General features: G+C 48.8%; 1 protein-coding gene across 2 annotated transcripts in view; it reads right to left on the minus strand.

Moving 5' to 3' along the window:
- cfap46 (cilia and flagella associated protein 46) overlaps positions 1-27,572 on the minus strand; it is a 575,305-nt gene that overhangs the window by 128,063 nt on the left and 419,670 nt on the right. For both annotated transcript variants that reach the window (XM_085994743.1, XM_085994742.1), the window contains 2 exons: positions 14,889-15,053; positions 1,457-1,524 (listed from right to left, as the gene is read on the minus strand). In XM_085994743.1, coding sequence (XP_085850869.1) covers positions 1,457-1,524; positions 14,889-15,053 — 233 coding nt within the window. The remainder of the gene's footprint in view (positions 1-1,456; positions 1,525-14,888; positions 15,054-27,572) is intronic.

The raw sequence follows: 27,572 nt of genomic DNA on the forward strand, positions 1-27,572 counted from the left end.
CCGAGGCCAGGGAAATGTGGCAGCCCACAACTAAATTTAAAATGGTGGATCACCATGAGGCATGCAGCCTCATTATAATATTTAAATTACCAACCCGCCTCCTGGGAGTGGTTAATTGCAAAGTAATTATGATCCAACATTAACAAGATTCTTTGGGGGAAAAATTCAGTATTGCCCCGTTTGGAGCGCCATTATCGGCCGTGCGCAAAGTTTAGTGCCTGGTGCTAATTATCGCCTCCGACAGCAAACTTGGCTTTTATCGCCCCTGGAGGTGATTGTAGCGCTAAATCAGGCGCTTCACATCTGTCTTAAGGCGCAAAGGCCAAGGAGCGAGGCGCTACCTCAGAGCGCTGGCGAAGCTCATGTGATGTCAGTCAGCAATGGAACACAGACACACTGGCACCGGCCAATTCTTAAAGGGGAGTTCTGATGAATGGTCATCGACCTGAAACGTTAACTCTGTTTCTCTCTTCACAGATGCTGCTTGACCTGCTGAGTTTCTCCAGCATTTTCTATTTTTATCTTAAAGGGGAGGGTTGATCTTGGTCTCCATCCACATCCTGTTCATTGCAGCCTTGAATCTCGGCCTGGAGAGACCTGTACATCAAATCTGCTGGAAAGAACAATGGAGAGACCCAGGGAAAGAGCTCAGAGTGCAGCCCCCACAGTCTCTTCTAAATAGATACAAGGAAGGGCAAATCAAAATGAACCTGCAAAGTGCTGCTCAGTATGCAAAACTCCTTCACACAGTGTAGAATCTCTCCAGAAGTCTCCCTCTCTCTCTCTCTGAATGCGTGGTGCAAAAATGTCACCAACAAAAAAAGGCAGGATGCGGTCGCCTTTAAATAGCGCTCCCCCAGTCCCTTCCTGACTGCAAAACGCTCCCCTCAACCTGTCGTTGCTAGCGGCAGGCGGTAAGGCAGGGGGCGCCACTCAATATCCAGTCCGGGGCGCTGCGCACTCGACTGACGTCACGATCTGCCGGCGCAGGAGATCGTGGAAGTAGTGTTTAGCGCCGCCGCAAAATGTCTAGTTAATTTCGCGAGCGGCGCAAACATCGCCGCGCCCGGGCGCTAGTTGGTTTGCACCCCACTTAGCACCCTCTTAAGGCGCTAACGGGTGGCACTACCAACTGAATTTTTCCCCCTTTGACTTTAGGAATGATGGAGAGATACATCTCTGTTAACAAGCAAAAATGTTTTGCAATAGTGCAATATATGTACCTTTAAACAGTGCAGAAATGGACATTCACTTTACACGTGTCTCAAAGGGATAGCATCCATGAGATTCTACCTTTTGACAACTTGGACTATTCTTTTGGTATGTGACAGGCACTGATATTAAAATATATTTTCTTCTTAAACAATTATGCCAAATTATGTCTTACATAGTATTCACAGAATGAAATTATCACATGTTGTTTATTGTCTATAATAAATAAGCCTATGTAGGTTACCATTTTAATGTTTTTCTTTGGGCCTCCTCTTGGTTTAGGACTCTTTCGTTCCTTTTTGTATTCAGTTTCTGTTACAGAAAGAAAAGGAATCACTTAAAAAATTCGGAGTGATTATCTGCACGAACAAATTTGAGGCGTTCTGTGCATGCGCATCATATAGGGAAGGAGTCTAAACACCTTCCCGCTCCTCCCACCGGAGACATTGTGGTTACGCATGCGCATCTGATGTTCCAACCACACATGGTTCAGGCCGCAGCCCTGCGGCTAGGCGCATGTTTCCTGTAGGCCTAGCTCGAACCCCGAGCACGGAGTCCATTAACCGGCTGCAGGCCCAGAACATGATCCAGATAGTAAGACAGATCATGTTCTCCCTACTCTGTTAGGCATGAATCACGTTCTTCCAACCCCACCCCCACGTTCTTCCAACCCCACCCCCACCCACTTTACACCCACACCATGTTCTCCCCCTCCTCCCCCCTAGACCTGGATCAGCTCTTGACGATGAATAGCAATGAGTTGATTTCTCGGAAAACCCAGCGTGTGCGGCAAGTGACATCGTTGGACTGGACGAAATCCAGAAGTCATGACACTGTCACTATTCACTTCTTACCCAATAAACCTGTTAACAATCCATGACCCTCACACAATGCCCCATTAGTCACTGCAGCTCTCACACAGAGTGTTCATTTGATGGAGTGATTAGCTTTAATGTTTCAGTGTGGGTACTTCCGGTTGACCCGTGATGTCATTCTGCGCACGAGCAGGGCCACTCGATGATGTCATTCCCTGCGCATGCTACAAATTTATGGTTCTGCTCGTGATGTCACTTGCAATGACATCACCCTCACATATTCTCGTTGATTGAAATGCACCTCACTAAACCAGCCTTGCAGCTCAAATTATGTAAAATAGTCAATGCTGTGGATTTCACTCAGCAAATCAGGCAGCAGTTACAGAAAGTGAAACAGAGTTAAAGTTTTATGTTCTGATGATAGGTCATTGACCTGAAATGTTAACTCTACTTCTCGCTCCACAAGTGCTGCCTGACTTGCTGAGCATTTCCAGTGTTTTATGTTATATCACTCAACTGATGATTGGGAGGAGGTCGACAGGGCGGGCTGCATGTGGCTGTGTGAGTTATCTAGTTGACACTCTACATTTTTTTATTTATTCGTTCATGAGATGTGGGCGTCGCTGGCAAGGCCAGTATTTATTGCCCAACCCTAATTGCCCTTGAGAAGGTGGTGAACCACTGCAGTCCGTGTGGTGAAGGTACACCCACAGTGTGGTTAGGGAGGGAGTTTCAGGATTTGACCCAGCGACGATGAAGGAACGACGATATATTTCCAAGTCAGGATGGTGTGTGAGTTGGAGGGGAACTTGGAGGTGATGGTGTTGCTGCTCTTGTCTTTCTAGGTGGTAGTGGTCGCAAGTTTGAGAGGTGGTGTTGAAGAAACCTTGCCGAGTTGCTGCAGTGCAACTTGTAGGTGGTACACACTGTGGCTACGGTGTGCTGGAGGAAGTGTATGTTTAAGGTGATGGATGGGGTGCCAATCAAGCAGGCTGCTTTGTCCTGGATGGTGTTGAGCTTCTTGAGTGTTGGAGCTGCACTCATCTAGGCAAGTGGAGAGTATTCCATCATACCTCGGACTTGTGCCTTGTAGATGGTGGAAAGGCTTTAAGGGAGTCAGGAGGTGAGAAACCCACCGCAGAATACCCAGCCTCTGACCTGCTCTTTTTGCCACAGTATTTATGTGGCTAGTCCAGTTAAGTTTCTGGTCAATGGTGACCACCAGGATGTTGATGGTGGGAGATTCGGCGATGGTAATGCTGTTGAATGTCAAGGGGAGGTGGTTAGACTCTCGCTTGTTAGAAATAGTCATTGCCTGGCACTTGTGTGGCGTGAATGTTACGTGCCACTTATCAGCTCAAGCCTGAATGTCGTCCAGGTCTTGCTGAAAGCAGGCATGGACTGCTTCATTTTCTGAGGAGTTGCGAATAGAAATTAACACTGTGCAAGCATCAGCGAACATCCCCACTTCTGACCTTATAATGGAGAGAAGGTCATTGATGAAGCAGCTGAAGATGGTTGTGCCTAGAACACTGCCCTGAGGAACTCCTGCAGTGATGTCCTGAGGCTGAGATGATTGACCTCCATCAACCACAACCATCTTCCTTTGTGTTTGGTATGACTCCAGCCAGTGGAGAGTTTTCCCCTTGATTCCCATTGACTTCAATTTAATTAGGGCTCCTTGATGCTACACTCGGTCAAATACTGCCTTGATGTCAAGGGCAGCCACTCTCACCTCACCTCTGGCATTCAGCTCTTTTGTCCATGTTTGGACCAAGGCTGTAATAAGGTATGGAGACGAGTGGTCCTGGCGGAACCCAAACTGAGCATTGGTGAGTAAGTGCCACTTGATAGCACTGTCGACAAAATCTTCCATCACTTTTCTGATGATTGAGAGTAGACTGATGGGAAGATAATTGACCGGATTAGATTTGTCTTGCTTTTTGTGGACAGAACATACCTGGGCAGTTTTCCACATTGTCGGGTAGATGCCCGTGTTGTAGCTGTACTGGAACAGCTTGGCTAGAGGCACGGCTAGTTCTGGAGCACAAGTCTTCAGCACGACAGCCGGGATGTTGTCGGGGCCCATAGCCTTTGCTGTATCCATTGTGCTCGGCCGTTTCTTGATATCACGTGGAGTGAATCGAATTGACTGAAGATTGGCTTCTGTGATGATGGGAACCGCAGGAGAAGGCTGAGATAGATCATCTACTCGGCAATTCTGGCTGAAGATGATTGCAAACGCTTCAGCCTTGTCTTTTGCACTCGCGTGCTGGGCTCCGCCAGCATTGAGGATGCCGATGTTCATGGAGCCTCCTCCTCCCATTAGTTGTTTAATTGTCCACCACCATTCACGACTGGATGTGGCAGGGCTGCAGAGCTTTGAACTGATCCATTGGTCGTGGGATCACTTAGTTCTGTCTATAGCATGTTGCTTCTGCTGTTTAGCATGCATGTAGTCCTGTGTTGCAGCTTTCCCAGGTTGGCACCTCATTTTTAGGTACACCTGGTGCTGCTCCTGGCATGCTCTTCTATACTCCTCATTGAACCAGGGTTGATCCCCTGGCTTGATGGTATTGGTAGAGTGAAGGATATGCCGGGCCATGAGATTACAAGTTGTGGTGGAATACAACTCTGCTGCCGCTGCTGATGGCCCACAGTGCTTCATGGATGCTCAGTTTTGAGCTGCTAGATCTGTTCTGAATCTATTCCATTTAGCATGGTGGTAGTGCCACACAACATGATGGAGGGTGTCCTCAGTGTGAAGATGGGACTTCATCTCCACAAGGACTGTGCGGTGGTCACTGCTACCAATACTGTCATGGACAGATGCAGGTAGATTGGTGAGGACAAAGTCCAGTAGGCTTTTCCCTCGTGTTGGTTCTCTCACCACCTGCCGCAGGCCCAGTCTGGCAGCTATGTCCTTCAGGACTCGCCCAAGAGTGGTGCTAACGAGCCACTCTTGGTGATGTACATTGAAGTCCCCCACCCAGAGTACATTCTGTGCCCTTGCTACACTCAGTGCTTCTTCCAAGTAACAAGTAAATGTCACGGTCATGGCTGCAATGGAGCAGCTTGGCTCAGGGAGCCTGCCTGTGATATTGACTGGATCAAATTACACATTGCAGAGACTTTCAATTACTCTCCAGCAGGTAGGATCAAATTACACATTCCAGACAAACTGTTGGGTGTGTCTTGTCCTCCAAGGGCTCCAATCAGAAATCTGGTCCAAGCCACTTGTGGTCCAAATAAAGCATGGGTTCTAGGCCAGTGCATATAGAAGGTTTTTTAAAATTTATTCAAGGGATGTGGTTGTCACTGGCAAGGCCAGCATTTATTGCCCTTGAGAAGGTGGTGTTGAGCTGCCTTCTTGAATGGCTGCAGTCCTTTTGGTGAAGGTACTCCCACAGTGCTGTTAGGGAGGGAGTTCCAGGATTTTGACTTAGCGACGATGAAGGAACAGTGATATATTTCCAAGTCAGGATGGAGTGTAACTTGGAGGGGAACTTGCAGGTGATGGTGTTCCCATTCGCCTGCTGCCCTTGTCCTTCTAGATGGAAGAGGTCGCGGGCTTGGAAGGTGCTGCTGAAGAAGGCTTGGCGAGTTACTGTAGTGCATTTTGTAGGTGGGTACACACTGCAGCCACAGTACGCTGGTGGTGGAGGAAGTGAATGTTTAAGGTGGTGGATGGGGTTCCAATCAAGCGGGCTGCTTTGTCCTGGATTGTGTTGAGCTTCTTGAGTGTTGTTGGAGCTGCACTCAACCAGGCAAGTGAAGAGTATTCCATCACACTCCTGACTTGTGCCTTTTAGATGGTGGAAAGGCTTTGGAAAGTCAGGAGGTGAGACACTCGCCGCAGAATACCCAGCCTCTGACCTGCTCTTATTGACACAGTATTTATGTGGCTGGTCCAGTTAAGTTTCTGGTCAATGGTGACCCCAGGATGTTGATGGTGGGAGATTCGGCGAAGGTAATGCTGTTGAATGTCAAAGGCAGTCACCTCACCTCTGGAATTCAGCTCTTTTGTCCATGTTTGGAGCAAGGTTGTAATGAGGTCTGGAGCCAAGTGGTCCTGGCGGAACCCAAACTGAGCATCAGTGAGCAGGTTATCTGATGACTCTCCTATATGATGACTAACAAATAGTTACTTGCAAATTCAGTACTTGGACTTTCTCTTAGTCTTTAAATGATTTCATTCAACAACAACAACAAGAAGAACAACTTATATAATTCTCATGAGCAGTCCAAACCATCAGTTCATAAAAAACTGCCCTTTTAAAAAGGTTGGTGCCAGCAGCAACGTCATAGGACTTCCATTTTCTGCAGTCATATACAAAGCCATCCTTTGGCTATACTCTTTAGTGTCAACAAAGTTACATATAATCAGTGCCCCTAAAATTCTGTGTCATCTCAAACCTAGTTTCGATGGAAAGCCAAACCTAATTCTATGGTAAAGGAAATGTAGATTTTACAGCAGGTCTGTCCAGGACTAGGGAACATCTGCAATTAATGAATAGAAGTTGTATTTGGTTTTTTTTAAACTGAATTTTAAACAGTTTTGAAAATAGTTTACTGTGTTATCACTTAATACCTAGCAGTCTTATCTGGATTTTCACTTAAGCTAGATGAGATAGTTGGGCGTTAAGTTTCATTTTAAAAGCCAAAATTTACAACATTGCATTTCCTTGTATGTTGATCAGAGCTAAAGTGTTAAAAGTATTGTTCAGCCTCAGCATTCTCATTTTAAGTTGCAGTTTAAAATTACAGCTGAGTGAACTTGAGGGCTGTTGAGTGATTGTTGGAAGACAAATACAGTAACCTCCTGGTGTTATACAACAACAACAACTTACATTTATAGAGGGCATTTAATAGAGTCATAGAGTTATACAGCACAGAAAGAGGCCCTTCGGCCCATCACGTCCGCGCCGGCCATCAAGCCCTGTCTAATCTAATCCCATTTTCCAGCACTTGGTCCATAGCCTTGTATGCTATGGCATTTCAAGTGCTCATCCAAATGCTTCTTGAATGTTGTGAGGGTTCCTGCCTCTACCACCCTTTCAGGCAGTGAGTTCCAGATTCCAACCACCCTCTGGGTGAAAAAGTTTTCCCTCAAATCCCCTCTAAACCTCCTGCCCCTTACCTTGAATCTATGCCCCCTTGTTATTGGCCCCTCTACTAAGGGGAAAAGTTCCTTTCTATCCACCCTATCTATGCCCCTCATAATTTTGTATACCTCAATCAGGTCCCCCCTCAGCCTTCTCTGCTCCAAGGAAAACAACCCCAGCCTGTCCAGTCTTTCTTCATAGCTGAAGCGCTCCAGCCCAGGTAACATCCTGGTAAATCTCCTCTGCACCCTCTCCAAAGCAATCACATCCTTCCTATAGTGTGGCGACCAGAACTGCACACAGCACTCCAGCTGTGGCCTTACCAGTGTTTTGTACAGCTCCATCATAGCCTCCCTGCTTTTATATTCTATGCCTCGGCTAATGAAGGCAAGTATCCCATATGCCTTTTTAACCACCTTGTCAAGGCAATATCAATAAAAACATTTTTGACTCCAAGCCACAGAAGGAGATATCAGGGTAGCTGACCAAAAGTTTGGTCAAAGATGTTGGTTTTAAGGAGCATCTTAAAGGAGGAGAGAGAGATAGAATGGTGGAGAGGTTTAGGGAGGGAATTCCAGAGCTTAGGTCCAAGGCAGCTGAAAGTATGGCAGCCAATGGAGGAGCGATTAAAATCCGGGATGTGCAATATACTTTGGGCTCACCAGCATTTTAAACAGATTGGGAATTACATTTTCAGTAATTCTAATTGAGGAAACTGTAATGTTACAGCTATATTTTCCATACCAGAAAATACAATTTATAAATACTGACACCTTAAACCACAGAAGCCCCTGATTTTAAAGGGGGAACGGGTATGGTGCGCAAGAGCCCCGAAGCAGGCTGTGAACCCAGGGAGTCCGGGGATGTGGAGGACAGAATGCGGATGCACCTGGAGCACAGAAAGTGGCAGTGGCTGTACTAGGAGCAAATATAGTTGTTGCGTTTGCAAGGATAACTCAATGACAGCATGCAGAAATCAACTCGTGTCGTTTTAATGCTCGATCCAACTAAATCCTACAGGCCAGGGCAATCGAGTACCTATCACCAATGTCAGACATAATATAACGATAACAGCACTATCAAACTTCATGTGCTGGAGTAACTCTAATGCAGCACTGTAACCCAGTGTGCAGACATAACATTTCCTCCCCCCTTACAGAATTTCAAACATGAAATGTAGTGACAAAGTCCTGTAGGTGGCCAGGGCGAGAACGTGTACGAACAGGCCGAGGTGGGGACTGGTGAAGAGCAGGCCGAGGTGGGGACTGGTGAGGAGCAAGCCGAGGTGGGGACTGGTGAGGTTGTGGCTGAGGCACAATATCTGTTTGAGGGTTGGTTGGCTGAGCCACATGTGCATCCCGCCACTCTGGGGGTAAGGCTTGGGAGTTAGATCCGTGTAATCCTGCATCAGGGGGTGCTGGCACCTTCCGAAGGTGGCTGGCATGCCACCGAGAGCCGTCAGTGAGGCAGAAAGTGGCTGGTCCAAGTTGGTGGCTGATTTGAAGAGGGGAGGACCAGAATGAGGCCATCTTATTGTTGCGGTGAGGCCTGCGGACTCTGACCCAATCGAAGACTGAGATGTTGGGCGCCTTGGCCCTCTTCGACTGGTCGAAGCGGAGTTTCATCTTCTCCTGCTGTCTAGCGACTGTGGCTTGAGCCCGTGGAGCAGGGCTCTGAGCTAGCGAGGGGCGGTACCTGCCAAGGGGCAACATGAGCTCACGGCCTAGCAGGAGGGATGCAGGTGAGACCCCTGTAGTGGAATGCTGGGAGGCTCTGTAGTGCAGCAGTGTGTGGAGGAGGGCCTTGTCAAACACACACCCCTGGGATAGGTGTGCTCTGAGGCCATTTCTCAGTGTCTAGTTAAAACGCTCCACCCCCCATTTGACTCGGGGTGGTAGTGACGGATGCCCTTGCTCTCAAGGTAGGAGGAGAGTTCCAAAGAGACCATCTGGGGGCCATTGTCTGTGGTAATGGCCTTTGGATGCCCCCAGTGGGAGAAGAGGGACTCAAGGATATCGATGATGACCCGAGAGGTGACGGAGCCCACGGCAGTGACCTCTGGCCATTTTGAGTGCAGGTCATAGGTTACCACTAGGAACCGTTGATGGTGGGGGACACCATGGATCTCCCCGCAGACGTCCAGCTGCAGGTGCTCCCGGGGCTGAGAGGGCCAGGCAAGGGGTTGCAGGGGTGGAGGAGCTTGGTAGCCAGTCTTGCCACTTACAAGGCAGGCTGCACAGTCCTTGACCAGGGCCTCGATTTCCCTGTCGATACCCGGCCACCACACTAGGTCTCGGCATCGTTGTTTGAGTTTCACTATGCCCAAGTGGCCCTCGTGCATCATGGATAAAACGCGCGCACGAAAGGCACTTGGGACCACAGTGCAGAGCCCACGTGCAACACAGGAGTCATTCCAGCAGGAGAGCGCCTCTTTAACTCTGGAGTAGGCAGACAGTTCCTCAGGCACCTTGCGAGGCCAGCCATCTCTGATGAAGGTGCACAGCTGGGAGAGGGCCGGATCCTGTTCAGAAGCCTCTTTGAGCTCCTGGAGAGAGACTGTGGTTTGGAGAGGCGTGTGCAGCATCTGTATGATATCCTGTTCCGCATGTTCAAAACCGACGAGTGGGGCTGGGGCAGAGACAGTGCGGGAGAGCAGATCTGCAACAACATTGTCACGTCCTGGCGTGAACTGGAGACTGAAATTGTATTGGCAGAAGCGGTCAGACCAGCGGTGTAGACGCAGTGGTCTGTGGCCCGTGCCAGATGTCGACAGCAGGGCAGTGAGAGCCTGATGATCGGTTCGCAGGGTGAAGGCACGGCCATACGTGTACAGGTGCCACCGCTCACATGCCCAGATGCACGCCAGCGCCTCACGCTCGCCTACTGAGTACTTCTGTTCAGTGGGGCTAAGGGCTCGGGAGGCAAAGGCGATTGGTTTCTCCACTCCATTCTGTATCTGCGATAACACTGACCCCACAGCTGCAGCAGACGCGTCACAGGTGACGAGGGTGGGGCTGGCGACGTCAAAGTAAGCCAACACTGGAGGCGACGTGAGCTGCGATTTGAGGAGACGTACAGCTTCCGTACAGGCTTGTGACCACAACCAGGGCTCATCCTTTCGCAGGAGCTGGCGCAGTGGGGCTGTGGTGGCTGAGTACTGGGGCAAAAACTTCAGGTAGTACCCAGTCATGCCAAGGAAGGAGGCAACCTGTGCTGCAGAGCTGGGTTCTGGGATGCTGTGAATGGCATCCACGTTTGACTGGAGTGGGGATATACCGTCAGCCGACAACCGAAACCCCACAAACTCGATCTCTGAAACAGCAAAGACACACTTTTCGCCATTCAGTGTGAGCTTGTGTTTTGCTAGAGCCGTGAAAACTCTGTGAAGGCGTTCGTCGTGAGTGGAGGTTGAGGGCCCATGCACGACGATGTCATCCAGGTAGATGGCCACCCCAGGAATGCCCGCGAGCACAGAGGACATCACCTTTTGGAAGCAGCTGGGTGCAGAGCTAAGTCCAAATGGCATCCTGGTGTACTGAAAGACGCCAGCATGTGTCACAAAAGCAGTGAGGTCCCTGCTGCTGGGGTGGAGGGGAACCTGTAGATAGCCCTGTCGAAGGTCCAGTTTCGAGAACAGGATGGAGCCATAGAACTGCGCTGTGAGTTCCTCGGACGTGGGCAGTGGATATTTGTCCGGGATTACGGCCTTATTCACTGCTCGAAGATCGACACAGACGCGTAGACCACCTGACTTTTTCTTTGCGACCACCAGGTTGGAGACCCATGGGGAGGCATCAACTGGTTCGATGATGCCAGCTTCCAGTAGCTGCTTTAGTTCAGCTGTGACCCCGTCACGGAGAGCAAGCGGGATGCGGCGCAGTGGCTGAATGACAGGGGTAACGGTGGAGTCAACCATGGGCTGGTGGGTGAAGGCAGTCAGGCAGCCCAGACCCTCGAAGAGTGCTGGCCATGTTTGGCGCCACGGTGAGGCGATGTGCAGAATCGCAGACCCGCCGGTATCCAAGAGAGAAAAACCCAGGTCAGTGAAAAGATCCAGTCCCATCAGGTTAGCTCCTTGACGTGCCACATGAAAACAAAAATCTGGCAAAACTTTTGTTCCATAGCGTACAGTGAGGTTGACTGAGCCCACTAGTTCAATTTGCGAATTACCATACCCGCAGAGGGCAGTGGAGGGCGCAGAGAGTGGCAAGGAGCTGAAAAAATGTTTGAATGTGTCCACATTCAGCAGTGAGACACTGGCACCGGTATCCAACAACAGAGGAATGCACACATTATTCAGGTTAATTGTGCATGACTTGAAAGCCACTACTGGCCCAGAGTTCACGTTGTGAATTATAGTGCTCGAGGACTGAGAGTGTTCATTTGTAGCAACAGGGGCAGAGTGGCAGACATTTGCAAAGTGATTTTGTTTTCCACAATTGCGACAGGCTTGGCCGCGCGCGGGGCAATTTTGCGCTCTGGTAGCATGTGAACGAGATCCACAGTTTCCACACTGTTGCCGCGGTAGCACGCGTTGCTGCAGTCGCGCGAGCATTACAGTGTCAGAGCTGTCGGGGCCGAGGGCGCTGTCACTGGGTGTGTGTGAGAGTTCAGAGTGGAAGGGGGCGCTGGAGAATCCGCTCACTGGATGTCTTGCTAGTTTTGCTGCACATTCGGCTGCAGACTCCACTTGAAAGGCAATGTTAACTGCCTGTGACAACAACAGATTGTCAGACTCGACTAACAGTCTTTCACGCACTCTCACGTTGTTGGTGTGCTCTATTAGTTGATCACGCACCATCTCGTCTTGTAGTGCACCGAACTTGCACGAGCTAGCTAACCCCCTCAAATTAGCCACGTACTGATGTACAGACTCGACGGGGAGTTGGTGACGCTGTCTAAAAATGAATCGCCGGAGGAGGGCACTTTGTGGGGCAGAGAAGTGTGCGCTTAACAGAGCCACAGCCACATCATATGTTTATATTGAGTCTGCTGTCCATAATGTCCCAGGAACACGCTGGCCCTCCGCTCCCAAGCAATGGGATAACAGTGCCTTTTTCCGTGCTGCACTCACATTTTCTAGTCCGTGAGCGATGAGGTAGGTTTCAAAGGACTGTAACCAGCGAACCCATGGGATCGGGGGCTCACCGGGTAGTGCAAGGAAGGGAGGAGGTGGTGGAAGAGAGATTTCAGCCATCCTTATCGCCAAATGTTGCGTTTGCAAGGATAACTCAATGACAGCATGTAGAAATCAACTCGTGTCATTTTAATGCTCGATCCAACTAACTCCTACAGGCCAAGGCAATCGAGTACCTATCACCAATGTCAGACATAATATAACGATAACAGCACTATCAAACTTCATGTGCTAGAGTAACTCTAATGCAGCACTGTAACCCAGTGTGCAGACGTAACAATAGTGCCCTGGCCAAACAGGAATACAGATAGCTATGATATTTTGTAGCAGAGAGCTCGAGGCTGAGCAAGGACAGTTAGGTCGCATTTATGAGGAGCCTGAAACAAATCAGGACCTAATTACAGAGTTGATCAGTTGCAAATGTTATAAATTGTAGAGATACTGTATTTTTTTCTTGTAATATACTTTAAAACTTCAGTGACATGTTTGGAGAACAGAACAATTATTGAGAAAAAAACCAGAAATTAAAATAAACATTTTGATTAAAATAAAATATATATTACAATAAAAAATAAATTAAAATTCTTGGTGCCAATAAGCAGGCCATTTAAGTTTTCCCCAAAGTGAGCATTTCAGTGACTGATTAAGTTACCAAATAGGTTAAGAAAAAATATAAATATAGGAACATTTCTACATTTTAATTTAGTACGTTCGTCAGCTGTGGCTCAGTGGGTAGGTAGCACACTCGCCTCTGAGTCAGAAGGTTGTGGGTTCAAGTCCCACTCCAGGGTCTTGAGCAATTAAATCTAGGCTGACACTCCAGTGCAGTGCTGAGGGAGTGCTGCACTGTCGGAGGTGCCATTTTTCTGATGAGATGTTAAACTGAAGCCCCGTCTGCTCTCTCAGGTGAACGTTAAAGATCCCATGGCACTATTTCGAAGAGGAGCAGGGGAGTTATCCCCGGTGTCCTGGCCAATATTTATCCCTCAAACAACATAATAAAAACATTATCTGGTCATTATCACATTGCTGTTTGTGGGATCTTGCTCTGCACAAATTGGCTGCCGCGTATCCCACATTACATCAGTGACTACACTCCTTCATTGGCTGTAAAGCGCTTTGAGACGTCCGGTGGTTGTGAAAGGCGCTATATAAATGCAAGTCTTTCTTTCTTTCTATTTGCAGCTATAGATTTTATTTTAGGATTTTCACCAATGCTGAGAGGCAAAGGTAAGCATCATTCCATTTTGATTAGTGTACTGCATGGGATTGAAGCTTAGAGACTGAAAGAGATGGTAAATATATGAAATATATGTAAAAAGCTCAACTTGCAAGAAAGCAACAGTGAGGGGAAAAATTAACTATTTAGTGAGATAGGGTTAAAACCATGTTATAAAAAGAGCAGTCAGGGATTAAAGTGCATTAAACTACATTGTATAGAGCCACAGAGTGGTCAGATGTCTATCTGTGTATGTATCTATATGTGGGGAGCTCTGGACCCAACTGAACCAATATGGGAGAAACCAAATCGTGTAAGGTGCCTTCCATAAAAGGAATGGTGGGTGAGTTACCCTCGGGCTAGGTTCACCATCTAACAGTTGTTTACAGAACAACATTGGCAGATGCTTTGGAGCATGTTGCCTGCCCACCCTCTCAGCCAGAGTATGAGATGTAGCACAGAGACCTAAACAAGAGTAAGGCAGATACTATACTCTATCTTACAAAAAGAATTACAAAAAAGACAGGCTGAGAAGTCATGAAAAGATTACGTCATGAACTGAAAGCATGAATTCAACTCACTTGAAATGCATAGGAAACACTTGAAAATACAAAGATGGCTGTGCGATCTAACTTGAAACAGAAATTCCACAATACAATATTCTTCTACACAAAATAAGTCAAGTGAACAATGTACAAAAATATGGTCATTCTAACTGAAGCATCTATAGTTGATACAGCATGATGAGTATATAAAATGTACATTCTAGAAATCACAAAAATGTTCATTTTCAATCTAAAAGTATGTGTGGCATGAAATAACCAAGCAAATATATTTGTAAAAAGCTCAAAATCAGATATGAGATAAATTGGTAAACTGCTATGGCAATTCAATGTTACAACATTTATTACATGGTTTTGAAGTAGTCTGAGATTAAACATAAAAAGATTAATTCATTATTAATGGAGATTTTTAGACTTCTATTTTCCTCCAGCCCCAAAATCCCCCAAACTCTCTTTTCCTTTTTCTTCAGCTCTTGCATAGCCAACCCCTCCACCTTCATCTCTCCCCCCCCCCCCACCCCGCCCCCCAGCCATCCCCCCCCTCCAATTATTGATGCTGTGCCTTCAGCAGCATAGATATCACTTTCTGGAATTTACTTCTTAAACTCCTCCATCTTTCTCTCCTCCTTTAAGACCATCAAAATCTAATCTCTTTGACCAAACATTTGGTCAGGCCTCCTAAATGCTCCTTCTTAAGCTCAGTGCCTGTTTTCCTCACACCTCTGTGAAGTTCTTTGGAACATTTTTATACATTAAAAGCACTATATGAATGCAAGTTGTTGATTTTCTGTAAACCGAAAAAATTCAGATCAATCAACCTATTCATTTATATGTTACCTGACTCATCTCTGTGTAGGCGATTGTATAGCACCTGCAATGAGAAGTCTCTTGACACTGAGGTGATTACCTCCTCCTGCAGGACCTCCAGTGCCTCCAGAGGTAGTTCCAACAATAGTTTGTCAGCCAACAAGATTACAAATTCTCCTAAATCGTGAGAATGGCCTGGGAAGAATTGATCAAAAAAATTTAAATTGGTTTCACAATGACTTCAATGAAACAATATTGAAGCAACAATGACATTAATCAATTAAGAAAATGTCTGCTCAATAAAAAGAAAAAAAATCCTGCAAAATAGTTTAGGAGAAAGATCAGACACACATACACATTTAAGCTGGAATTTTCTGTACCTGGGCAGGTCAGGTGCGGGTGATCGATGTGGCGGGTTGCGATCCCGTTCATCATTTCATGCCGCTCCCGAGATCAACTTTCCCTTAATAGCACCTATTAAGGCAGCCCTGCATGTTATCGACCCTATTAAATGGTCCGGTTCTGATGACGTCATCGATGACGCGTTTTCAGTTGGGATCTTTAAAAGAGCCATGGCCACATTGCATTTGATACTTCATCTAGGATTGTGCAGGCACTGTACTGCAGCATTGCTGTGTTGCGAAGACTTGCAATCATAACTGCACAGAGACAGAGGGCTGCACCCAGGTTATTAGATGACTCCCTCCGTATGCTTGTGGAGGGAGTCAGAGCACGAAGGGAGGTCCTCTTCCCTTCGGATGGGTGGAAGAGACCTCCCCAGCAGACCAAACGTGCCTGGTTGGAGATTGCAGAGGAGGTGAACAGCAGGGATGTTGTCAGGAGGACCTTGGTGCAGTGCCAGAAACATTTCAATGATCTCATTAGATCAGGAAAGGTGAGTGCAAAGCCACACTTACCTTCATCCTGCTGTGCCTCTCACCACATCCCCATCACTCTGCCTTCGCTACTCCCGCACATCATTACTCACACCAACATACCTTGCATGTCCACCCATCCCTCTCTCTTGACCTACATCATCACATCCCCATCGGACTAAACACCCCTCACAATCACCCTCATCTTAGTGCAATCATACCAACTTAACAACGCACAAAAGAGACCACTTGGCGTTGGCACCTCAATCCATCATAGTCACCCTCTAAAGATGTAACCTATCCATTCCTTACACTCATTCAATCACTCTCACTCAACCTTCTCTTCTTTCCCTTTTGCAGGAGAAGAGAGCCCACAATAAGAGGGAGAGGGAGAGAACTGGAGGTGGCAGTCCATCACTGGCCACCTTAACTGTGGCAGAGGAGGTCGCGCTGGAAGTAACAGGAGTCGCAGAGCAGCTGGAGGTGAGAGGCGGAGAGAGGGGGATAGCTCAGAAACCTGGTGCCAGAATTACATCTCATACAGCCACATGGCATACAGCAGTCACTCATACAGGGACTGATGTCAGCAGCCAGTGAATGTTCTTGATATGACATATTTAACTCATCTCTTTGCTGTCCCATAGGTCCATCAAGAGCCCCCTGCATCCCCCCCCCCCCCACTTTCAAGGTGGAAGAGAAAGATGACTTCTCAGAGGAGCCTCCAACATCTGAGGGTGCACCATCATCAGACATAAGTGCACCCAGCACAAGTGCAGATACGCACACCTTGGTGGGTGCCATGCGAGATAGAGTAGTGTTGTCACCTGGTATGTCACAAGTGAGCAAGAGCAGATGGTGGGGACAGGGACAGCAGTGAGGACTGATTGCCAGAGGGCGCAGGACGCTCACAGCTCTGCTCAGCTGTATGCAGATGCTGAGCCACAGGGGGGTGGGGGGCATCCAGAAAGAGGTGCCATCCTGAAGGTGCAGCAAGAAGTGCAGGAGGCTTTGACAGGTTTTGCGGCCGCGATGTCTGCAAATGTGCAGAGAGTAGAGGAGTCCATCTCCAACATGAGCACCACCATGTCACAGGCAATGGCGACTGTAGGCTCTTCCATGGAAAGGAAGGCCACCTACATGGAGCAGCTAATGAGCCACTCACAGGAGCACATGGTCTCTATGGAGAATAGTTGGCTATCTATGGAGAATAGATGGCAGATGCTCATAGTCCTCCTCTCTAGAAGGGATGTCAACGTAGACTTAAGTCCACATGGCCCCACTGCTGTACAGCAATGTGCTCTCCAGCTCCTTGCTAGCAGGGAAGTGCGGGTGGCCCATGAGAGAGATGATAGTGAGAGGACACATGGAAGTGGGGGCTCTTCGCAAAGCATTCACACTTCTCCCCCGTTGCCACCCCCAGTCAGAGCTCCACAGGCCTCCTGGGATTGCGATGGCGGGGCCATCACAGGCTCCAAGACCCAGAGGACATCCGCCAAAAGTGTCTATGCAGTTGCAGTAGGAAAGTGAGCAGGCTGGCTCTACCTCTGCTGAAGCCACAGGGGTAGTACCTCGTAGAAGCACGCATAAGAGAAAGATGAAACACAAGTAGATGCACAAGGGTAACCACTTGGGTGTTTTAATAACTGTTTGTGTAAAGTTTCCTTTACTGTGATGTCACAGCTAAAAATATTTATTTTCACCACTTTCCGGTCATGGCCAATTTTGTCTGTAACTTTGGAAGTGGCTTAGGTGAGTTGGAGTGAATGGTGAGGAATAGCGTTACCTCCAGCAATGATGGTCAGTGTGAAAGGAATGGCTTGGTCATTGTAGGGATGCTTTATGGTGTTGCTGTGGGGTGGTGGGAATCTGGCACAGCATGTGGTAGCCATATGGGTGTAATGCCTGAAGTTAAGTAAATCTGGCCGTGATGAGGCCATCCCTGGCCTCCCGGGCAGCAATGTGCTCGGGTGCTGGTGCTGCTCGTATTCCAGCTGATGCTCCTCCTCCTTCTCTGAAGAGGCTGTGCGCTCAGAACCTTGCTCCTCATGCAGCGCTAATCATCGCTGCTGCGCTATATTGTGCAGGGCGCAGCAGACCACGATGATTCTGGAGGCACTGGCTGAAGGGCTCCTCCAAATCTGTCAAGACATCTGTAGTGCATTTTTAGCATGCCTATTGTCTGCTGTATGACACATCTGGTGGAAATGTGGCTGTCATTATATCTCTCCTGGGCCTCAGTACTTGGCCTCTTCAAGGGTGTCATGAGCCACATCTTCAGTGGATAGCCCTTGTCTCCAAGCAGCCAGTCGGAAAGTCTGTTTGGAGGTGCGAAGAGCTGAGGGAGGGCGGACTGGTGCAGGATGAATGAGTCATGACACTGCCAGGGAATTTGGTGCACAAATGCATGATGATCTTCCTATGGTTGCAGACGAACTGCACATTGAGGGAGTGAAAGCCCTTGCGGTTGACAAAGACTCCTGGGTGATGATGGGGTGCCCTGATGGACACATATGTGCAGTTGATGACGCCCTGCACCCATGGGAAACCAGCCAGAGTGGTAAAGACGAGCGGCCGCTCAGTATCACTGGCTTCATCAGTGGCAAAGTTGATATAATTGACTGACTTGTCCAAGAGGGCATCAGTGACCTGTATGATGCATCTGTGGGCGGCCGATTGAGAGATGCCGCAAATGTCTGCTGCAGATCACTGGAAGGAGCCTGAGGCGAAGAAGTTGAGGGCGCTGGTGACTTTGACAGCCACTGGTAGGTGTGTCCACGCGCTCCTCTGGGCTGCAGGTCTTGCTCCAGCAAGCTGCAAATGTCTGCGACGACCTGGTGCGATAGCCTGAGCCTTCGTTGACACTAGTGCGATAGCAAAATACTGCAGATGTTGGAAATCCGAAATAACAACAGAAAATGCTGGAAAAACTCAGCAGGTCAGGCAACATCCGTGGAGAGAAATTTGAGTTGACGTTTCGGGTTGGACCCTTCTTCAAAACTGGAAAGAAACTAGATCGGAGGCAGGGCTGCGATCGGACAAAAGAATAAAAGAAACAAAAGAAGTAAAAGAGATTAGAAGCTAGACGAGATGGTAATAGGCTGGGATTAGGTGTAAAGTGTACTGGCAGGGCAAAAGATAGCTGCAAGGTGTGAGAGAGAAACAAAAGGAAAGGGGGGGGTAAAAGGAGTGGAACAATTACAAGAGAAAATGAAATGGGGGCCGAGCTTATGATCTGAAATTGTTGAACTCGATATTGAGTCCGGAAGGCTGCAGACTGCCTAATCGGAAGATGAGGTGCTGTTCCTCGAGTTTACGTTGAGCTTCCGTGGAACAATACAAGAGGCCAAGGACGGTGAGGTCCGAGTGGGAATGGAGCGGTGAATTAAAATGACAGGCGACCGGAAGCTTGGGGTCACCCTTACGGACTGAACGGAGGTGTTCCGCAAAGCGGTCACCCAATCTGCGTTTGGTCTCCCCAATGTAGAGGAGACCGCATCGTGAGCAGCGAATACAGTATACTAGATTGCAAGAAGTACAAGTAAATCGCTGTTTCACCTGGAAGGGGTGTTTGGGGCCCTGGACAGTGGGAAGGGGGGAGGTATAGGGGCAGGTGTTACATCTCCTCCGCTTGCACGGGAAGGTGCCAGGCGAAGAGGAAGGGCTGTTTGGGGTGATAGAGGAGTGGACTAGGGTGTCTCGGAGGGAGCGGTCCCTGCGGAATGCTGAAAGGGGAGGGGGGGGAAAGATACGTTTGGTGGTGGGATCACTTTGGAGGTAGCGGAAATGCCGGAGGATGATCCGTTGAATGTGGAGGCTGGTGGGGTGAAAGGTGAGAACAAGGGGAACCCTATCGTGGTTCCGGGAGGGAGGGGCAGGGGTGAGGGCAGAAGTGCGGGAGATAGAACTGACACGGTCGAGGGCAGTGTCAACCACAGTAGAGGGGAATCCTCGGTTGCGGAAAAAGGAAGACATGTCTGAAGCACTGGTGTGGAAGGTGGCGTCGTCGGAGCAGATACGGCGGAGGCGGAGAAACTGGGAGAATGGAATAGAGTCCTTACAGGAAGCGGGGTGGGAGGAAGTGTAGTCCAGGTAGCTGTGGGAGTCAGTGGGCTTGTAGTAAATATTGGTCGATAACCTATCCCCAGAGATGGAGACGGAGAAGTCGAGGAAGGGAAGGGAAGAGTCCGAGATGGACCATGTGAAGGTGAGGGAAGGGTGGAAATTGGAGGCAAAGTGAATGAAATTGTCAAGTTCGGGGCGAGAGCAGGAAACGGCACCGATACAGTCATCAATGTATCGGAAAAAGAGGTGAGGGAGGGGACCCGAGTAGGACTGGAACAAAGATTGTTCCACATAGCCCACGAAAAGGCAGGCATAGCTAGGACCCATGCGGGTACCCATGGCAACACCTTTGATTTGGAGGAAATGAGTGGAGTTAAAGGAGAAGTTGTTCAATGTGAGAACAAGTTCAGCCAGGCGGAGGAGGGTCGTGGTGGATGGGGACTGGTCGGGCCTCTGTTCAAGGAAGAAGCGGAGCGCCCTCAGGCCATCCGGGTGGGGGATGGACGTGTAGAGGGATTGTACGTCCATGGTGAAAAGGAAGCGGTTGGGGCCAGGAAACTGGAAACTGTTAAAGTGGCGGAGGGCGTCCGAAGAGTCGCGGATGTAGGTGGGAAGAGACTGGACAAGGGGAGAAAAGATAGGAAGAGATAAGTTCTGTAGGGCAAGAACAGGCTGAAACGATGGGTCTACCAGGGCAGTCCTGTTTGTGGATCTTGGGAAGGAGGTAGAAGCGGGCTGTGCGGGGTTGGGGAACTATGAGGTTCCATTTCTCTGCTCCCCTCACTCACTCCAACCTACGTCCCTCTGAACTTGCAGCACTCCATTCTCTTAGATCCAACCCTGACATTGTCATTAAACCCGCTGACAAGGGTGGTGCTGTTGTTGTTTGGCGTACTGACCTCTACCTAGCGGAAGCTGAACGCCAACTCTCCGACACCTCCTCCTACCTCCACCTGGACCATGACCCCACTACCGAACATCAAACCACCGTTTCCAAGACTGTCACTGACCTCATCTCCTCTGGAGATCTTCCCCCTGCTGCCACCAACCTCATAGTTCCCCAACCCCGCACAGCCCACTTCTACCTCCTTCCCAAGATCCACAAACAGGACTGCCCTGGTAGACCCATCGTTTCAGCCTGTTCTTGCCCTACAGAACTTATCTCTTCCTATCTTGACTCTATCTTTTCTCCCCTTGTCCAGTCTCTTCCCACCTACATCCGCGACTCTTCGGACGCCCTCCGCCACTTTAACAGTTTCCAGTTTCCTGGCCCCAACCGCTTCCTTTTCACCATGGACGTACAATCCCTCTACACGTCCATCCCCCACCCGGATGGCCTGAGGGCGCTCCGCTTCTTCCTTGAACAGAGGCCCGACCAGTCCCCATCCACCACGACCCTCCTCCGCCTGGCTGAACTTGTTCTCACATTGAACAACTTCTCCTTTAACTCCACTCATTTCCTCCAAATCAAAGGTGTTGCCATGGGTACCCGCATGGGTCCTAGCTATGCCTGCCTTTTCGTGGGCTATGTGGAACAATCTTTGTTCCAGTCCTACTCGGGTCCCCTCCCTCACCTCTTTTTCCGATACATTGATGACTGTATCGGTGCCGTTTCCTGCTCTCGCCCCGAACTTGACAATTTCATTCACTTTGCCTCCAATTTCCACCCTTCCCTCACCTTCACATGGTCCATCTCGGACTCTTCCCTTCCCTTCCTCGACTTCTCCGTCTCCATCTCTGGGGATAGGTTATCGACCAATATTTACTACAAGCCCACTGACTCCCACAGCTACCTGGACTACACTTCCTCCCACCCCGCTTCCTGTAAGGACTCTATTCCATTCTCCCAGTTTCTCCGCCTCCGCCGTATCTGCTCCGACGACGCCACCTTCCACACCAGTGCTTCAGACATGTCTTCCTTTTTCCGCAACCGAGGATTCCCCTCTACTGTGGTTGACACTGCCCTCGACCGTGTCAGTTCTATCTCCCGCACTTCTGCCCTCACCCCTGCCCCTCCCTCCCGGAACCACGATAGGGTTCCCCTTGTCCTCACCTTTCACCCCACCAGCCTCCACATTCAACGGATCATCCTCCGGCATTTCCGCTACCTCCAAAGTGATCCCACCACCAAATGTATCTTCCCCTCCCCTCCCCTTTCAGCATTCCGCAGGGACCGCTCCCTCCGAGACACCCTAGTCCACTCCTCTATCACCCCAAACAGCCCTTCCTCTTCGCCTGGCACCTTCCCGTGCAAGCGGAGGAGATGTAACACCTGCCCCTATACCTCCCCCCTTCCCACTGTCCAGGGCCCCAAACACCCCTTCCAGGTGAAACAGCGATTTACTTGTACTTCTCGCAATCTAGTATACTGTATTCGCTGCTCACGATGCGGTCTCCTCTACATTGGGGAGACCAAACGCAGATTGGGTGACCGCTTTGCGGAACACCTCCGTTCAGTCCATAAGGGTGACCCCGAGCTTCCGGTCGCCTGTCATTTTAATTCACCGCTCCATTCCCACTCGGACCTCACCGTCCTTGGCCTCTTGTATTGTTCCACGGAAGCTCAACGTAAACTCGAGGAACAGCACCTCATCTTCCGATTAGGCAGTCTGCAGCCTTCCGGACTCAATAATTTCAGATCATAAGCTCGGCCCCCATTTCATTTTCTCTTGTAATTGTTCCACTCCTTTTCCCCCCCCCCTTTCCTTTTGTTTCTCTCTCACACCTGGCAGCTATCTTTTGCCCTGCCAGTACACTTTACACCTAATCCCAGCCTATTACCATCTCGTCTAGCTTCTAATCTCTTTTACTTCTTTTGTTTCTTTTATTCTTTTGTCCGATCGCAGCCCTGCCTCCGATCTAGTTTCTTTTCTTTCCAGTTTTGAAGAAGGGTCCAACCCGAAACGTCAACTCAAATTTCTCTCCACGGATGTTGCCTGACCTGCTGAGTTTTTCCAGCATTTTCTGTTGTTCCTTCGTTGACACTGCTGCTCAGACATATTGACGAAGCTCATCCTCTGCCTGTATACACTGTGTTGGGGGTATTGCCTCTGGCACGGTGCAGCCCTCTGTCCTGTGCTGCATCAGGTGGTTGAAGAGAAGGTCGGTGGTGTTGTTGTTGGTGCTGCTGGTGTTGGGGCTCATCGTGGTCCAATTCTGAGGACCAAGGTAAGACAGTATAAACGGCACCCATGCTTATGCAATAGATGGCAGGTCAAGTAGTGATGACAGAAGCAATCTGTCAATGGCGTGATAGGTTGTAGCAATGAGGTGGCAGTGGATCCCAACTTTGCTGAAAACACTTGCAACCTCTAGAAAGCTAAATCTGTGCTGACAATGCACTCAGCAACAGCATCTGCCTTAGAAAAGTTACTAGGTGTCAGGTGGGAAAATTTATTGTGCTTTCCATACTGTGCACTAATGAGCTGGATCAATGGCCACTGAGCTTCCGCCTCAGGTTCAAAGACGTGGTTCTTCAGCTGCGTGGTTCCAGTGGTCATCCATGGAAATTGGAAAGGCAGGGTAAAAAACACATTTAAGGGCATGAAAAGTACCTAATAATCATCGAAATTAGCTCGGCCGCCTTTGTCGTTCGGTTCGCTGCCGTACTGGCAAACGCGCCTGAGGGAAAGGCGCGTGGGGGGCAGGATGCCGGCGGATTCCTGACCCACTGCAATTATTTCAAATTTCCCTCCTGACTCGCCTCCAATCCCGCCACATGGATGCCAGAAAATTCTGGCCGTAGTTTGTATAAACAGATATTTGAACATATTTTGTTGTTTAACAGAATATAACAGCACAGTTACTTAACTGGTATTCTCACATGAGGAGCTCTTACTCTCAGCTGTGTCTTCAGGTGGAAGGTGCTGAATGGAGACTAGGCACTTCCCCAAAGGGGTTAAGGGAAAGCTACTGGGAGAACCACCATAGGCAGCTTTTGTGTAGCAGTAGTTTACAGAGGTGCAATAGCAGTGGCCTGAACATACAATGCCTGCCCTCTTCTAGGCTTTAAGTAGTGAAACAGACTCCTAACAAAATCAGTTAATAGCATGCTAATTACCTCGTTCATTGAACAATGGATTACATTCAACTTGGGAGGTGACAAAAGCATAAATGATAGTTTCAGCTGCATATGGAATGGGAGTCCCCGGGGGTGTGTGTTTGGGGGGGTCGGGTGTGTGTTTGGGGGGTCGGGGGGGGGGGGGTGTTTGGGGGGTCGGGGGGGGGTGTGTGTTTGGGGGGTCGGGGGGGTGTTTGGGGGGTCGGGGGGGGTGTTTGTGGGGGTGTGTTTGGGGGGTCGGGGGGGTGTGTTTGGGGGGGTGCGTGTTTGGGGGGGGTGTGTTTGGGGGGTCGGGGGGGGTGTTTGGGGGGTCGGGGGGGGTGTTTGGGGGGCAATGTTAGAGGTGGATGTAAGTGGTTTTTATTATGGAGAGAATATGGGGTTGGAAACTCAGCTCAGGGTCAACAAGGACACTGAGGTTGTGAACAGCCAAGTTTAGCTTTTTTAAAATTTATTAAGTCAAGGAATGTGGGCGACACTGGCACGGCCAGCATTTATTGCCCATTCCTAATTGCCCTTGAGAAGGTGCTGGTGAGCTGCCTTCTTTAACTGCTGGAGGCCCTGTGGTGAAGGTATTCCCACAGTGCTGTTAGGTAGTGGGTTCCAGGATTTTGACCCAACAACAATGAGGGAATGCCGACATATTTCCAAGTCAGGATGGTGTGTGACTTGGAGGTGGTGCTGTTCCCAAACACCTGCTGCCCTTGCCCTTCTAGGTGTTAGAGGTTGCAGGTTTGAGAGACGCTGTCGAAGAAACCTTGGTAAGTTGCTGCAGTGCATCTGGTACACACTGCGGCCACATTGTGCCGGTGGTGGAGGGAGTGAATGTTTAAGTTGGTGGATGGGGTGCCGATCAAACAGGCGGCTTTGTCCTGGACAGTGTTGAGCTTCTTAAGTATTGTTGGAGCTGCACTCATCCAGGCAACTGGCGCGTATTCCATCACACTCCTGACTTGTGCCTTGTAGGTGCTGGAAAGGCTTTGGAGAGTCAGGAGGTGAGTCACTCATCGCAGAATACCTAGCCTCTGACCTGCTCTTGTAGCCACAGAATTTATGTGGCTGGTTCCAGTTAAGTTTCTGGCCAATGGTGACCCTCAGGATGTTGATGGTGGGGGATTAGATGATGGTAATTCCACTGAATGTTAAGGGGAGGTGTTTAGACTCTTTCTCGTTGGAGACAGTCATTGCTTGGCACTTGTGCGGCATAAATGTTAGTTGCCACTTATCAGTCAATGCCTGGATGTTGTCCAGGTCTTGCTGCATGCGGGCACAGACTGCTTCATTATCTGAGGAATTGCGAATGGAACCAAAAACTTGTGCAATCATCAGTGAACATCTCCACTTTTGACCTTATGATGGAGGGAATGTCATTGATGAAGTAGCTGAAGATGGACCTAGGACACTGCCCTGAGGAACTCCTGCAGCGATGTCCTGGGGCTGTGACGATTTTCCTCCAACATCCACAACCATCTTCCTTTGTGCTAGGTATAACTCCAGCCAGAGGAGAGTTCTCACTCTGATTCCCATTGACTTCAATTTTAGTACAGCTCCTTGGTGCCACACTCGGTCAACTGCTGCCTCGATGTCAAGGGCAGTCACTCTCGCCTCATCTCTGGAATTCAGCTCTTTTGTCCATGTTTGAAAAGTGGGCAAGGAGGAGGGTGGGGTCAGTGATGAGAGTACAAAATTCATGGTGGGACTTGAAGACAATGACTTCCCAATGTTTAACTGGAGGAAATTACAGCTCATCCACAACTTTATATTGTGGAAACAGTTTGGTGGTACGGGGCAGTGGACACTCAAGAGCATGGTGAATTCATAAAGCTGGGTGCCATATCCTTGGGGGACTGCTGATACATGTAGATGTTTAAGCTACAATTAGATAGGTGGGAATGAAACCAAGTGAGAGCAGTCCCTCGGAGCTGGTCAATGGAAAAGATGCTTTGGAGGAGAATGGTGTGATCGACCATATCAAATTTGCTGAGTGATCGAGAAGCGATAATGCACCATGGTCACAGTCAGACTGTTGCTAGTGACTAATTAGGGCTGTTTTGGTGCTGTGATTGGAAGGATTCAAACAAGGAGCTGTCGGAGAGATGGGCACGGATCTGGGAGGTGACAACACGTTCATGCGTCTTGTGGTTGACAGGTGAAGTATGAGCTTATTGCAGAGAGGAGTAATGATGGTGGCTTTGAAAGGGAGGGGGAAGAGTTCTCAAGCATAGGAAACCATTTACAATGTCAGCTAGCAGGGAGGCCAGAAAAGAAAGTTGAATGGTCAGGGGTTTAGTGGGAATGAAATCTAGTAGGCAGCATGTAGGTCACTTGAAGGAGGCATAGGGTCAGAAATTAGAGGGAGACAAGAGGTAGGGCTAAAGGAGGGAAATTTTTTTGGAAGGGAAAGAGATAAAGGGTAAAGCAGCAGAGGCATCTGGTCACTCTCTAGGTGACAAAGAAATGCAGGAGCTCCTCACGCTTATTTCTAAAGGTGAGGGTGGAGGGGGCAGGGGAGAGGGGTTTCAGGGGGTATGTTGATAATAGAGAAAACAAACCTGGATCTTTGCCCTCCAGGATAACCTTAGAGTAATGGGTGGTTTTGCCAGATAGCATGTTTGGTAGAGCTTGATATGGTCAAGCCAAATCTGAAAATGAATGGCTAATCCAGTTAAGTGCCACGTAAACTCAAGTTTGCAACCCTTGGACTTGAGGAAGCAATGATGGGGCATTCCACGTCAGTGACCAGGAGTAGACGTGGAGAAGGTTTTGCTTGGGATAAGGGCAGTGAAAGTGACCAGATCAACAGCTGTAGAGGTATCACGGTGAATGGGAAGCCAAAAGCTAAGCAGTTAGGAATTTAAGAGTGCAGTTATAAATAACTTGGGGGTAAAATAATATTTTCCATGGTAGATACAGAAAGAAATGGGGTTGAAAGAGGGTTGGGGGATGTAGATGGTGAGGAATACAACAAGTGGTTGCAGATGGCTTGACCGTGTTTGAGACCATGGGAGTAGAGGCACCATAGGAGATGGTTAGGTCAAGGGGGTGGTTTTGGATATGGGTAGAAGAATTTATATGGAAGAAGAGATTTAGGGAGGACAGAAGGGCAGTGAATTTGGAAGAGAGAGGGCAAGGAGACTTAGATGGAGATTGAAATCACTGAAAATGAGGAGTCTTTCGGTGCAGAGGCTGAGGAAAGAAAGAAGGGAGGATATCTCAGGTAGGAACTGGAACTGGGGCTTGGGGAGAGGTGAACAATATAGATTTTAAAGCAAGCAAATTTAAATTAGACCGTGAATTCCTTTTTTTTTTAAAGAAACAAATAAATTGTTTTAACAACAGAAAGTGCAACGGACATCTCTCATCTGTAACACGGAGGTGCGAGACTCTCCGTATAGAAACCGACTGAAGTCTGCCGGAAGAAACAAAAGTAAGTACACTTTTAAAAACACTTAGGGCTTACCTCAGATACTCATTGACATAATAAAACTCACTACGCACTTGGTTTGAGCATAAAGTAAGGCTTTAATCAACTTGTTTCAGAACATGGAAGTCTAGTTGTATTTCACTAGCTCGTCTTACAAAATGTCCCTGGAAAGCTGGGCCCACGCCCGAGTATTTATACTCCTTGGACGGCGCCACCAGCTGGCCATCCAGCATTATTTCATAAGTAGTTTCTTGATGATGAGATTTAGAACACTCATCTCTACACTCTTGCAC

The sequence above is a fragment of the Somniosus microcephalus genome, chromosome 8 (assembly GCF_052327205.1).
Source record: "Somniosus microcephalus isolate GS21.2 chromosome 8, FLI_Smic_1.0, whole genome shotgun sequence".
Classification (NCBI taxonomy): Eukaryota; Metazoa; Chordata; class Chondrichthyes; order Squaliformes; family Somniosidae; genus Somniosus; species Somniosus microcephalus.